Genomic DNA, 13,436 nt, shown 5'->3' on the forward strand with positions numbered 1-13,436 from the left:
GGGGGGGGGGGGGGCGGCCGGAGGCCTTTTTGCCTAGGGCGGCAAAAAAGCCAGAGCTGGCCCTGCCAATGTCTGATGGAGAAGACCGCCAGCTGTAATGCAGGAGAAATTAAATGCCTCCTTATAGACTTGTATAGTTAACTTGTGTAGTCAGAAACCTTTTGGCAAAAATTTGAATATTTAGCTTAATAACTGTTCTGAAAACTGGAATATTACAAAACATTGTAAAATATTACTATATATATTGTAGCAATGAAAACTGTACATTGAAAGTGGTGAATCTTTTAACCCGATCCAAAGAGGAAAAGCTGGATTGGCTGTGAATTATACCCATTTATATCCCCACATGAATGATCTTGTGTTATTTCAGATACATTGGCCCAGTACACCCCGGCAGGCAGAAGAATGCACAATTAAAGGAAGAGATGCTGTAAGTATCATTAATTGCAAATTAATTACCTTTTCATTAGAGATGGGGTTGAACCAGAAACTTGGATTAAAGCATCCTTTAATTTTTGAGTGTTCAAAATCCAGATCCAATTCTGAATGTTGCAGTGTGGATCTACAGCATGACTATTGTTAGCACATTAAGTCACTGGTTTAACTGCTTTCAAGACCAAGCAATAACTGAGCAATGAACACACTGGCTCCTACTACCATACATGGGTTTTCTTTGGAGGTTTCACACCTAGTAATGGCCAGGCCCGGCACTGCTTAGTTCATGAGATGTGATAGGATTGGCATCAGAGTGAAAGCCATTTGCTAACGGATGTTGATAGTTCTGTTTCTTCCTTTTCTCATGCAAGATCTCATTTACTCAGGAAGATTGAGGAAATCAGAACTTTCTTATCCTCACAAATCCATTTCAACCAAATCTTGCCATTTTTCCCACCACAACAATCCATTCCTTACTTTCTGTCCCACATGCTGAAACTCTCATCCAGTTCCATATTAACATCTATTTTGAGTACTACAACCTCTTAATTTTAGGCCTCTATGATACTAACTTAGCCATCACCACCCCCTCCACAATGTGACTGCTAAAATTATCTCCCTCATCTCATCTGTCATTCTGAACATATCATCTCTAGCCTCCCCTTCAAGTTCTGCACTGGCTTGAATAATGGCCTTGTCTCCTATCACATCTTCCCTCTTCACCCACTGTTGTTTGCCAGTAATGCCAGTCTAGACACCCTATTGATTTTTCTTCTTACATGCCTATCTCCCTGCCTTTGTCCATATTGCCATGTGCATAGAATATCATCCTACCCTGGTTCACCAAGCTGCAGCCTCTCTTGATTCTAATCTCTCCGAAAGACTAGACTACTTCTTACAGCATACCCACAAGAAGCAAGTTAAATTAATAGTAATATATAAAATGCACTGTAAGTTACATCCACCCCTGTGGTCTGCTATCCCCACACACAGGCCTATGGGCCTTTAATAGGTATCAGTGCAAGGATGCCGGGACTCACACCCGTACAGAGTTTCCATTTGGCACCATAGACTGAAAATTCTTTGGGGCACAAATGATATTTATTGTGTACAGCATCAAGTTCATTATCAGCACCTAATGAATGCACTTGCCACTGAGCTAGCTAACACTGGATGAGAGGATTTCAAAAGGCCAGAGTGAAAATGTGTGAAAATACAGCAAACAATCAAGCGCAAACACAGCCACAACAAATATTGTCAGTGACGCCTAGGAAGCTGTAAACATCAATGGTCAACACTAGCATGAAAAACATACTTCTCATCTGCCTTGAGGGCATGGAAGCACCAGTTTTGAGAAATGAACAACCAAGCTATCTCACTCCTTACACACCTGAAGCTGAAGTGAACCTTTCTGAAGTTTAAATGTTCAATAGACTTTTTTCAGCCCTCATTTCACTGAGTTACCTGCAATAGCAGGAGACTAGACTCGATGACCCAGGATACCTCCTCCAGTCCTATGTGTGTATAGATAGTTAGATAGATAGATAGATAGATATCAGGAGAGATTAATAAGACTGGGACTTTTCAGCTTGGAAAAAAGACAACTAAGGGAGGATATGATAGAGGTGTATAAAATCATGACTGGTGTGGAGAAAGTAAATAAGGAGGTGTTATTTACTCCTTCTCATAACACAAGAACTAGGGGTCACCAAATGAAATTAATAGGCAGCAGGTTTAAAACAAACAAAAGGAAGTATTTTTTCACATAACACACAGTCAACCTGTGGAACTCCTTGCCAGAGGATGTTGTGAAGGCCAAGACTATAACATGGTTAAAAAAAGAACTAGATAAGTTCATGGAGGTTAGGTCCATCAAAGGCTATTAGCCAGGATGGGCAGGGACGGTGTTCCTAGCTTCTGTTTGCCAGAAGCTGGGAATGGGCGACAGGGGATGGATCACTTGATGATTACCTGTTCTGTTCATTCCCTCTGGGGCACTTGGCATTGGCCACTGTCAGAGGATGGGATATTGGTCTGGATGGACCTTTGCTATGACCCAGTGTGGATGTTCTCATTTTCATGTTTTTGTGCTTTTAAAATCAGTCTGGAAGCAGAAGGGGAAGGGGAAAAACATGAGAAGAACCTTCCTTGTGGTGATTTCGTCCCAATAAGAAGCAGGAAGTACCATGAAATCATAGGATAAGGCCCACTGTCTTCAGATTTCCAACCTGACTGGACAGAATCCATATGTTCTCAATATTACCCAAACTTTTGGAATTTATCTAACTTAGTATGATTCTTGAAGCACTTGAGGTTTATCTGTTACTCCCTCTCAGGAGAGGTCGGTATCACAATCAAAGCCCCATTTCCCTGTGCTCACAGTGCTTTTACAGATTATAGTTTATGATGTTTTGTCCCCAGCAGCAGTCTTACAGGTTTCTAGGGAAGTTAAATATTCATTCTCTTATAAAAATATACATTGTTCTTCTTCTATAATAGCTCAACTCCCCTGAAGTTTATAATAATGTTACTACAATCCCTGAGGTCATTACCATGGAACACTGCAATGTTTTTTCTCACAGGAATCCATGATTGATTATGAAATGCTCTATCATCAATATTGCCAACCCCAAACAGTCAAAAATCATGAGTCAGGCCCCTCCAAAATCATGGGATTGACTTCAAACTCCATAAGATTTTTTTTTATGTAAGTTATGGGTCTTTTTATTTGATTGTGGTGTTTGAGTCTTTAGTGTTTCTGTTTTCCAGCTCTTCTCTGCAACCATGAGGGCTAGAAATGTACATTTTTTTAAATGAAAGCTTAAGATTCTAACCTAATCACATGACTCAAGGAGCTAGAACTTTAAGGGTCTGACTACACTGCAGCTTGAAGCATGCCTCCCAGCCCAGATAGACAGACAAGAGCTAGCATGCTAAAGAGAGCTAAGTATACATTTTGGGATGGGCAGCAGCGTGGGCTAGCCACATGAGTACAAGTCCACCCGACCTCTTGGGTTCATGCTCAGGTGGCTAGCCCAGGCCATTCTGTCTGTGCCACAATGTCCTTATTCCTATTTTTAGCATGCTAGCTTGAGTATCTGTCTACCTGGACTGGGAAGCACACTCCCGGAGCAGTGTAGACATAACCTAAGAAACACATCAACTACCATGAGAGTCACAATGTTAGATTTAGCAATACTGTCTCATAGAACACTAACAACACAAAAAATCATTCCTGATCCTAACTGGAGATCAGATTGAGCCTTGGATCATGAGGATATATAATGCTAGTAATTACAGGGAACTCTAAAATATTGGTCTATTCAGTCTTCAACAGCTGAAGATGCTCTACTATCAACTGATGGTGTGGTCCAAGAGCCTCAACTGGGACAGAACAGATGCCAGACACTTTCTACGTTTTATTCTCATTGTTTTCATAACCGGTTCAAGTGACCACATTACTCTATTGCTTATTTTAGACCTTCCCTATGTCCTCCTTCTTTGCCATCTTTTTTTTGTTTTCTAATACCACTTTCTGCAAGATAAACCCTTTTATAAAATGTCCTTAAAAATAAATTCTTAGGCCCCTTACCTTTTACTGACTCTGCTTTTTGTCTTTGCTGCCAGCTTTCCCACTTTGCTCTGAACGAAGCATATTATACATGATAAGATGTGTAAAAAGTTTTAATAACCATCTTAGTATTTAGGTATTCTACACTTTTCTTCACCACCTCTTACACTGTAACACTACAGACCCTCTTACAAGCTCTTAAGAGGTTATCAGTTCATCTTGTAGCAGTAAAACATTAAGTATTGTAGTCATAAACACCATTGCAGAAAGCTTGTAAGAGACTAAATAGGACAATTGAATTGGGAAACCTTGTTCTTGACAGCATGTGCACAACCTTAAACTTGGGCTATGCTTTACTGATTTGGCTCAAGCCAAAATAAAACTCTGTTACTTTAAATCCTGTGTGTCGACTGCAGACATGCAAATATGGAAATGGGGCTCGGTTTTGGCTTAACTGGCTTGTGAGTTGCTTGTTGGCTAGTTTTTGGCTGGTAGCTTGTTGCTTGTTGTAGCTTGTTGCTTCTTTTTTTGATCGGCTCCCAGAAAGCGGGGGGGCAAGAGGGTGGGGGGGGGAGAGTCAGGGTGGAATAGCGGGCCCTCCACAGTCCCAGACTGTACGCCGGGGGATGTAGTCACATAGAGTGTTGTGGTTCTTAGGGATTGGTTTGTTTTTGCCTTGTTTTGAAAAGGGAATAGCTTGATTTTTGGCGTATTGTGAAAGTCAGGGTGCTTATTTACTGTGTGAAAGTTGGCAACTGTGGACTCAGCTGCCCTGTGATAGAGGGCGTTTAGTTCCCCTCTGCATTTTTATCAGTCGGACATCAGTCAGAGGTAAGAAACATATTCTGTAATAGTGACTCCAGCTCCTTAACACAGTAGAGTGTCAATGAGTAAAACATCTACAGATCTATAATTGATCTAATGGACATGTTAAAGATAACCTTCTCTGAAGACAGACTATATATGTGTGTGTGTGTGTGTGTGTTCTCTAAACACCCTTTCACAAGAACATAACAAATGTGGTTTAATAGGTTTACTTAGAAGTACATATAGCAAAGTTTATTTTTCTAATTTGCTGGATCTGCCATTTCCCCCGGCCCATCTACCATTTATCCTGAACCAGATTCTGGTCTCTGCTACACCAATATAAATACAGAGTAACTCCACCAAAGTCAATAAAATGACTGAAATTACACAGATGTAAACAAGTGTAGATTTGGACCACATATATTAGAGGAAGGAAGGATGGGCTCGTAGTTAGGACCCTGGGAATGAGCAGAGCTGGATTCTATTCCATGGAGACTGCAGAATTATCGTATAACATTGGGCAAATCACTTAATCTCCTTGTTTCTCTGTCTGTAAGAAGGGGATTCCCTATCTCACAGGTATTCATTAATGGTTGTGATTTGTGCTCCGGTATTACAGTGATAAGAACTATAGAATCATAGAAATGTAGGGCTGGAAGGGCTTCAAAAGGTCTTGTAATCCATCCCCCCTGAGCATAGGAAGGATTAAGTATACCTAGACCATCCACATAAGTACTTAGACAAGGGAAGCAGAGAGATTCCCATGGCTCAGAGGAAGTGGGGTTGTTTTCAAATTATCCTGAATACTAAGTTTCTCCTTTTCTTTTAAAAATAGGACGAATGTGCAAATTACATCCGTGTCCTTCACCGGTACAACAGAACACACCTCCTGGCCTGTGGTACGGGGGCTTTTGATCCCCTCTGCACTTTTATCAGAGTCGGACATCCATCAGAGGTAAGAGATATATTCTAGAGCCAGGACACTGTTCTGCGCTGTAGCAAATCCCTCCCATAGTTATATATAAGCACACAAATTTAAGCACAGTGGAACATTGAGGCTGTTGAAATGGAGGGATCCCAGGTCGCACTGCAGTCTGTGCAAGAGAAGTAGCGTTCCCTATATACCACCCCACATGCAACGACCACTCACAATTGCAGTCCTTGCACTCTTATAAGTGCAGCCACCCCTAAAGGAAGAAGTCCTACAGAATTCTAAGAAGTCCTATAGAATGTAATAAGAGTAATTAACCTTGCTATAGGTTTCTTTTTTAAACCATCCTATTGAATTAGACAATGATAGTTCTATAGAATAGTTCAAAAAACCTGTAGAAAGTTCTCTGTTGTATCTGATATGGCTTGAGAGCAGTTATTATAGAATCATATTGATTTCTATAGAACCCTGTTAAATTCTATAGGACCCTGACATACAGGTTGGTCGGGGAACTATGAGACCTAGCAGGCCACAGAGGGGGAGCACACATTGATTTCTGTGGGACTGCTCATGTGAGTAAAGTGAGCAGGATTTGGTCACCAGACATCACCGTTATTAAGCTGTTACAAAATGACCATTTAATTAAGTAATTGCAGCCAAATGCCTCACTGACAAAGTGTCATCCCGATGTCACGAATGAGTGATGAATTGCTGAGTGATTTCCAGCCTTATGTAATTATGTAAATAGCTAATCTAACTGAAAACATATTTTGGAAAATTACACATAAAATTGCACATTACTGTCGTCTTGGAATTTGTTTTAGATGAATTATATAGCACTTTTTGAGATAAAGGTGTATCAAAGTTTGCATCCTAAGTCTTTCCCTCCCGGGCATTTATAAACTGAATAATAATATGCCTTTTGATGTGCCGGGAGATGCAAGCTCTCATCCCAGGATTGATATAATTTTTTGTTTCTTTTTCAGTGTTTTAGTTTTGATCAAACACAGCTGGTGCACTTAAACATCTTAATGCCTTTTGTAAGATTTCATCTTTCCACAGAATGCTATGGCTGTACTCTCTGCTGATTTCCAGCCTTTGCTACCACATTGAAGGCAATAGCACTGATTCTGATCGCTCTTACACCAGCAGATCTTCAAGGAGTATATTGGAGCTACTCATGGTTTACGCTGGTGTGAGCGAGGGCATAGTCAGGGCTAATGGGATTGCAGAGGGTGTCAGTCGATGCAGAGTTTGGTCCTAAGTCTATAATGTCAACATTCTCATGCAAGAAAAAGGGTTTCCTGCAGTCTGCAGGAATCTAGAACCCTGCAATTTCAAGTTTTTAGCTCAGAGTTAAAATCAGCCTAAGGAATGGACCAGGACTGTTAACTATCCATTTCATGTAGTATTTAATGGCTGAATTAAGAGCACAATGGGTTTTGGATCTGGTTCTAAGTATCTATGTGCAACTTACATGTGGCCCCAATGAGTTGGGTGGCTTGATTTACTCAGATGAGGACTGATCTTGCACTCATTGCCCACCTAAAATAACCACTGAACAGTTTTTGAAATCCCCTAAACCTGAACAGCTCTTTGAGGACCTCGATGCCTTTAAGTGGATGCTGAGGATGTTCGGCATATTGCAGAATCAGGCTCTTGGCCAGCAAGCTCAGTCAAAATCACCAAGTTCCTCTAAAAAGAACGAGGAGTCCTTGCGGCTCCTTAGAGACTAACAAATTTATTTGAGCATAAGCTTTCTTGGGCTAAAACCCACTTCATCGGATGCATGCGGTGGAAAATACAGTAGGAAGATATATGTACATAGAAGACATGAAAAATTGGGTGTTGCCATACTAACTGTAAAGAGAGTAATCAGTTAAGGTGGGCTATTTTCTAGGTTTTCATGTGAAAACTTGAACCCATGGTTTTTTTGTGTAAATCCATAAATCACTGAGGAGGAGCCGTATCTCAAACTTTCCAGAAAAGCTGGGAGGAGTTTTGAGTCTGTGATGAGAAACAAAACCAGTTGAGTTTTATTTTAAGACTCTTCATGAAAGTTCTGCACAGATCTAATCGTTCCTCACCTGTTGAGAAGAACTGAAAGGGAAGGGCCCACATTATAAAGCTCACATGGAGCCACCACTCCACAGATCAGCAGCAGTGCTGTGAAAGCAGGCCCTGCTCCTAGAGCCCTGGTTAGTGGGATGGCTGGGAATGAGCAAACAGTCAAAGCCAGCCTCTCAGGGTATGTCTACTCAGCAATATAACCCTAGGCGTAACCCCCCCACACTTCTGTCCACACACCAATTGTGCTAACTAGGGCTTGGACCTAGGGTCCCAAGACCCTGCAGGGCTGGAAGGTCCAAGCCCATCTTAAGCTGAGACCTAGGGTCCAAGCCCTATTGTTTTCCTGTGTGCACGCATCCCCAGCTTGACTTGGGTCCCAGCCATCCTCCAGATGTACCCCAGAGTTCCTGGCTACAGAGGAGCAGTGTTGCAGTCAGCCAGTGCCGAGGCCGGAAACACCATTACTGCCTGGCCGAGCACGCTTCCTGTTCCTGCTCCGCTCGCCGTAGCAGCAGATCCAGCTCCTCCTCACTGCTGCATGGAGCTTGCCCGGAGCAGGGAACAAAGCTGACAAGCAGGAGGCAGCTTCCGGCCACTGAGATGTTGGGGGTCATCCCTCCCCGGCCGTGCTGAGCCGGGAGCCCTGCTGCTCCTGCTTCCTGCAAGGCAGCCACTTGGTCACACGCCGCTCTCTTGCCCTTGCTCCTGTGCTGCCCGTGCCCTCCTTGGGGCTGCGTGTGCAGGGGCACCCAGGCTGCCTGCACCGTCAGGGCAGCAAGTGGGAGCCAGCCCCAAAACTTTCCCACAGCCTCCTGTGGCAGCGGCTCTGGCTCCTCCTTGTTGCAGGGAAGTTTTATGGCTGGCTCCCACTTGCGGCCCTGACAGCACATGCCACCCAGGCGCCCCAGCACACACTGCCCTAGGGAGGGCGGGGGGGGAGGGGCAGAGAGCAGAGCAGGGACCAAGCGGCTGCCCTGCAGGGAGGGGGAGAGGCCAGGATGTAGAGGGTCATCCCTTCCCCGGCCATGCTCAGCCAGGAGCTCTGCTGCTTCCCCTCCCTGTAGAGCAGTTGCTTGGTCCCCACTCTGCTGTCTGGCCCTTGAACCCAGGCCCCACCTTTCCCCCCCCCCATCCCTGGGGCTGTGTGTGCAGGGACACCTGGGCAGTGTGCACTATCAGGGCAGTGAGTGGGAACCAGCCCCAAAACTTCCCTGCAGCCTCCCACAGCGGCGGCTCCAGCTACTCCTTGCTGCGGTGCAGAGCTTGCCCAGAGCAGGGAGCAAAGCTGACAGGCGGGAAGCAACTGCCAGCTGTCAGGATGTTGGGGATCATCCCTTTCCCAACCGTGCTGAACCGGGAGCTCTGCCGCTCACCCTCCCTGCAGGGCAACTGCTCCGCTCTCTGTCTCTTGCTCCTGGGCTCCCCTTCCCTCCCTAGGGCTGCAGAGGCGCCTGGGCAGTGTGCATACCCGAAGAGCTCTGATTGGCTAGAGAGCTGGTAGGCAATCCACCCCTACTACCGGTTGCCAGCTCTGCTGGATTGGAGCAAGAACTGCATGGGCTGCTGGAGAACTACATGTGACTGCTGCTAAGACCACAGATGGCTGAGAGTCTGAGCTCCAGGCTCGGGGCAGGAACAACCTGAACACGTCCCCGTTGAGCTGTCCCTGTGTAACCCACACACCTCCAGGGTGTGGTGTTCTGTCCAATCTAGTGGCACCGAGACCACTTAGAGAGAGTTAAATGACTCTGCTCTACAGCCTTAACTAAAAGCCAGTTGGCTTTTAGCTGATACGGTAGAGGCTCATGCACTAAGCTCCAGAGGGCCCAGGTTTGATCCTGCCCGCTGACGACTGGGGTCTGTCTGTGTTACACCTGCACGTGAGAACTGGCCAGAGCCCAAAGGCAAGCAAGGCCCTTATTGGCGACTGAGGGACTGATGCCGGGGGACACTGGGACCTGTTTGTTGCTGATCAAGGTGACTGCTGCTGATCAAGTTGAGTGTTTGTGTTGGAGGGATTTCTGGGTGAATTCTTTCCTTCCTAAAGGCTGTTATAGGGGTCTCAATCCCAAGGCAAGCAGTTGGGGTTTGGAACTGAGTATCAGTAAGGGAAGCCCACACCACACTCGAAATGGGCAGATTTAATTTAGCATCTTTATTACATATACATTGAACCATGAGAGCAAGCTTAGCTATTAACATCCTTTCACCCATAGGGGAGAAAAGGCTTAGAAATGAAGTTACAAGTGCTTTTCTTTTCATTTCCAAATGCTGTCCAAACACTTCAGACTGTTTGCCAAAATGATTCAAGCTCTGCTATAAACAATCAATCAGTGTATATATTTAAAGATTGTAACCATAATTCCAAGCAAAAAATAAAAAGCATTATTGAATGTTTTCTGGGGTTGGACTCAAAGAAACTGATACAGCACTGCTGTTTCCTAGTGTAACTGTTGGTGGGCTAGAGTTTACTTCACCGCCTTTCTCCTAGTGCCGAAGAACAGCTCCCGTATAAAAGCACATGGAGACCCAGAATCAGGGCTGTCCTTAGGATTTCTGGGGCCCTACGCAAGTTACCTGAGGGGGGATATCGAGGGATGGGGAGCGGGAGGTGGGGGCTCCTGAGGGGGGATATTGAGGGATGGGGAAGGGGAGGCAGGGGCTCCATTGAAGGCGGTCCCCAGCTGGTGCCGCTGAGACCAGTGTGTCGAGGGGGCCCAGCCTCCACCCCTGCCCACAGACCCCCAGAACCTGCCCCCCGCCCGGTGCCGCCCTTCCCTCTGCTGCCCACCTGGCGCAGCTTCTGCTGGGACTTGGGGTTTCCCTCCACCGCCCACCCGCCCGGCGCGGCTTCTGACGCAGCTCAGGGCTTCCCTCCACTGCCTGCCCGCACACATGGGGTGGGGTTGATGGAAGCTCTGGCCAGGGACCCCCCCACACACCCAGCTTTGAGCTGAGATTCCGCTCTCCAACACCCACAGCCCCACGCCAGCCCTACCTTGTTGATCTCCCAGGGGACGGAGAGAAGCCCTCCGGCCACTGGGTGGGCTGAAGGGAGTGAGCAGACGGGGAGGGGCCAGGGGGCTTCTTCCACTTCCCCCCTTTTTTTAAAAATTTCCCACCCGCGCTGCAGATTGGTTGTCCTGATTCACTCTGCACATGTGCAGCGAGGAAGACGCCGGGTGCAAACTGCACACAACCCCCGCCAGCCTGCCTACAGGTAGGGACAGCAGAGTCAGAGTGCAGCACAAGCTGAACAGGCCCCGCAGCCCGGTGGTACCCCAAATTTCAAGGTGCCCTACGCAGCCCCATATTCTGCATATGCCTAAGGATGGCCCTGCCCAGAATTCAGTCAATGAGGATTTTCAGCAAGGATTGCACGGGGTCAGCCTCCCCACAATCAAGTCCAAAAAGAACAAAAGGAATGAACTTAATTCTTAAATTCCATTTTTATAAAATCTTATGATAAATAACAACTGTCTGTAACATAACATCGTTACTTTATAATCCACATACATCATCTTCACAGTTATAAACAAAGAAAGAAAGAAAATAAATTAAATCTAAACAGGTCAGTCTCCACAGAAACTTAGTGAGAAGAAACTCAAGAGTTTCAAAAGCTAAGGTTGAGTCTCATTTGCAGCCTTTGTATAGATGTTGGTGATCAGTCTGCTGAGTCAAAAGCATTGCAACACCATCTTCCCTTCACTTGCTTGTAGAAATCTTCAGCTGGAATCCATGCAGACTCTTCCTCCTCCTGTGCTGAAATCACTCAGGCTAGGTCTACACTACAGCACGGGGTCGACCTAAGATACGCAACTTCAGCTACATGAATAGCGTAGCTGAAGTTGCGTATTTTAGGTCGACTTACCTGGCGGCAAGTCGACCGCTGCCGCGCCGCCGTCGACTCCGCTGCCGCCTCTTGCCGCGGTGGATTTCCGGAGTCGACGGCAGAGCGATCAGGGATCGATTTTATCGCGTCTTCACTAGATGCGATAAGTCGATCCCCAATAGATCGATTGCTACCCACCGATCCGGCGGGTAGTGAAGACGTGCCCTCAGTTAGCTACTCAGCTAACTAATTGAATAACCACCACTCAGTTAAGTATATAGATTTAAAAAGTCCTGTTGCAAAATGCTTCAGAGTTAGGGGGAAACAGCCTGCTTTCTGCTTCTACAGCTCAGCTTCTCGCAACGCACACAACCACATGGCCTTTTGTAAAGCAGCTGCCCCGACTAGCTGCCCTCATGAAGTTCAGCTACAGGGAACCTATTGAGCATACCCAAAACTACTACATCCGATTTGAGACATTTCTGGGTGTGGAGTGCTAATTGTGTGTCTGTGCGTCTAGCAACAATGAATCAGACACAACTCACTCCTCCTTCCTCCCTCCCCCTCTACTTCTCTATACAGTAGAACCTCAGAGTTACAAACACCTCAGGAATGAAGGTTGTTCGTAACTCTGAACAAAACGTGGTTCTTTCAAAAGTTTACAACGTAACATTGTCTTACCACAGTTTTCAAACTTTACTATGCAGAAGAAAATTGCTGCTTTCCCCTTATTTTTTTAGTAGTTTACATTTGACACAGTACTGTATTGTATTTGCCCTTGTTTGGTTTTGTTTGTTTGTTTCTGTTGCTTTCTCATTTTGTACTTCTGGTTCCAAATGAAGTGTGTTGTAGACTGATCAGTTTGTAACTCTTAGGTTCTATTGTAGATCTCTGAAAGAGATATCTCTCTAGTAGGTACATGGGTTACACTACAAAATTGAAATTAGCCTTTCTAATTATTTGAAACAAAATTTGGGGCAGGATATTTACATTCGTGTAAGAAACATTGTTCACATTGCATATATTACTCTTGTTTTGAAAGTTTGGTTCTAGTTAGGAATGTGACTACAAAAATAACATCCATATTTATTCTCTCTCAACTACTCAATGTCACATTTTCTCAGTTTACCAGGCAGAAAAAGATGATTTTTCCCCCTAACTCCTTACATTACAGTCTCAATTTAGGAGCTGCAACATCCAGCTGTTTTCTTTCTGCGTCTTACATCAGCACCAATGATTAAGTCAAAATTTAGCTGACAGTTTTGTTCATGATGACTGAGGCCATGAGAATTCCGCACACATTGACTCCATGGTGGGAACAGTAGCAAAAGTGATGGGTATTTTTGTTTAATCTTTAAATTAAGCAATTGGCTCACATAAACACAAACAGCAGACCTAGAGCCAAGTTCTACAAAGTTTACTCCCAGAAGTTAATGGGACTACTCACCTGCATGAGATTTTGTGGAATCAGGCCTGCGTTGAGAAAGGAGGCATTACTTTGACATAGTCAATGTTCTAACTAGAACCACACAACAAGGAACTGTTTTCAAGGACCCATTCCTACCCTGAAGACAATGACAGTCAGGGTTCTGAGCACCTAAGAAGTTAAGTCCCTAAGTTAAGGTCATGTGAATCACAGAGAGTCACTGTCTTCTAACACTGAACAAGGAACTTCATTAGAAAGAGGAAAATTGTGTTGTTTCTAAAACCATTCTGTATACCTCTCATTTCCTCATTGCTTCTCTTGCAAACCTTTCCCAGCCCCTCCTGCTTAGCACTTCCTGCTACAG

At 45.0% G+C, this 13,436-nt stretch overlaps 1 protein-coding gene across 1 annotated transcript in view; it reads left to right on the top strand.

Annotated features, from left to right (window-relative positions):
• SEMA3E (semaphorin 3E) overlaps positions 1 to 13,436 on the top strand; it is a 213,829-nt gene that overhangs the window by 115,284 nt on the left and 85,109 nt on the right. The window contains exons 3-4 of the mRNA XM_026648659.1: positions 371 to 430; positions 5,649 to 5,768. Of these exons, the coding sequence (XP_026504444.1) occupies positions 371 to 430; positions 5,649 to 5,768 (180 nt within the window). The remainder of the gene's footprint in view (positions 1 to 370; positions 431 to 5,648; positions 5,769 to 13,436) is intronic.

The sequence above is a fragment of the Terrapene carolina genome, unplaced genomic scaffold (assembly GCF_002925995.2).
Source record: "Terrapene carolina triunguis isolate 2854851 unplaced genomic scaffold, T_m_triunguis-2.0 Scaffold68, whole genome shotgun sequence".
NCBI classification, from domain to species: domain Eukaryota; kingdom Metazoa; phylum Chordata; order Testudines; family Emydidae; genus Terrapene; species Terrapene triunguis.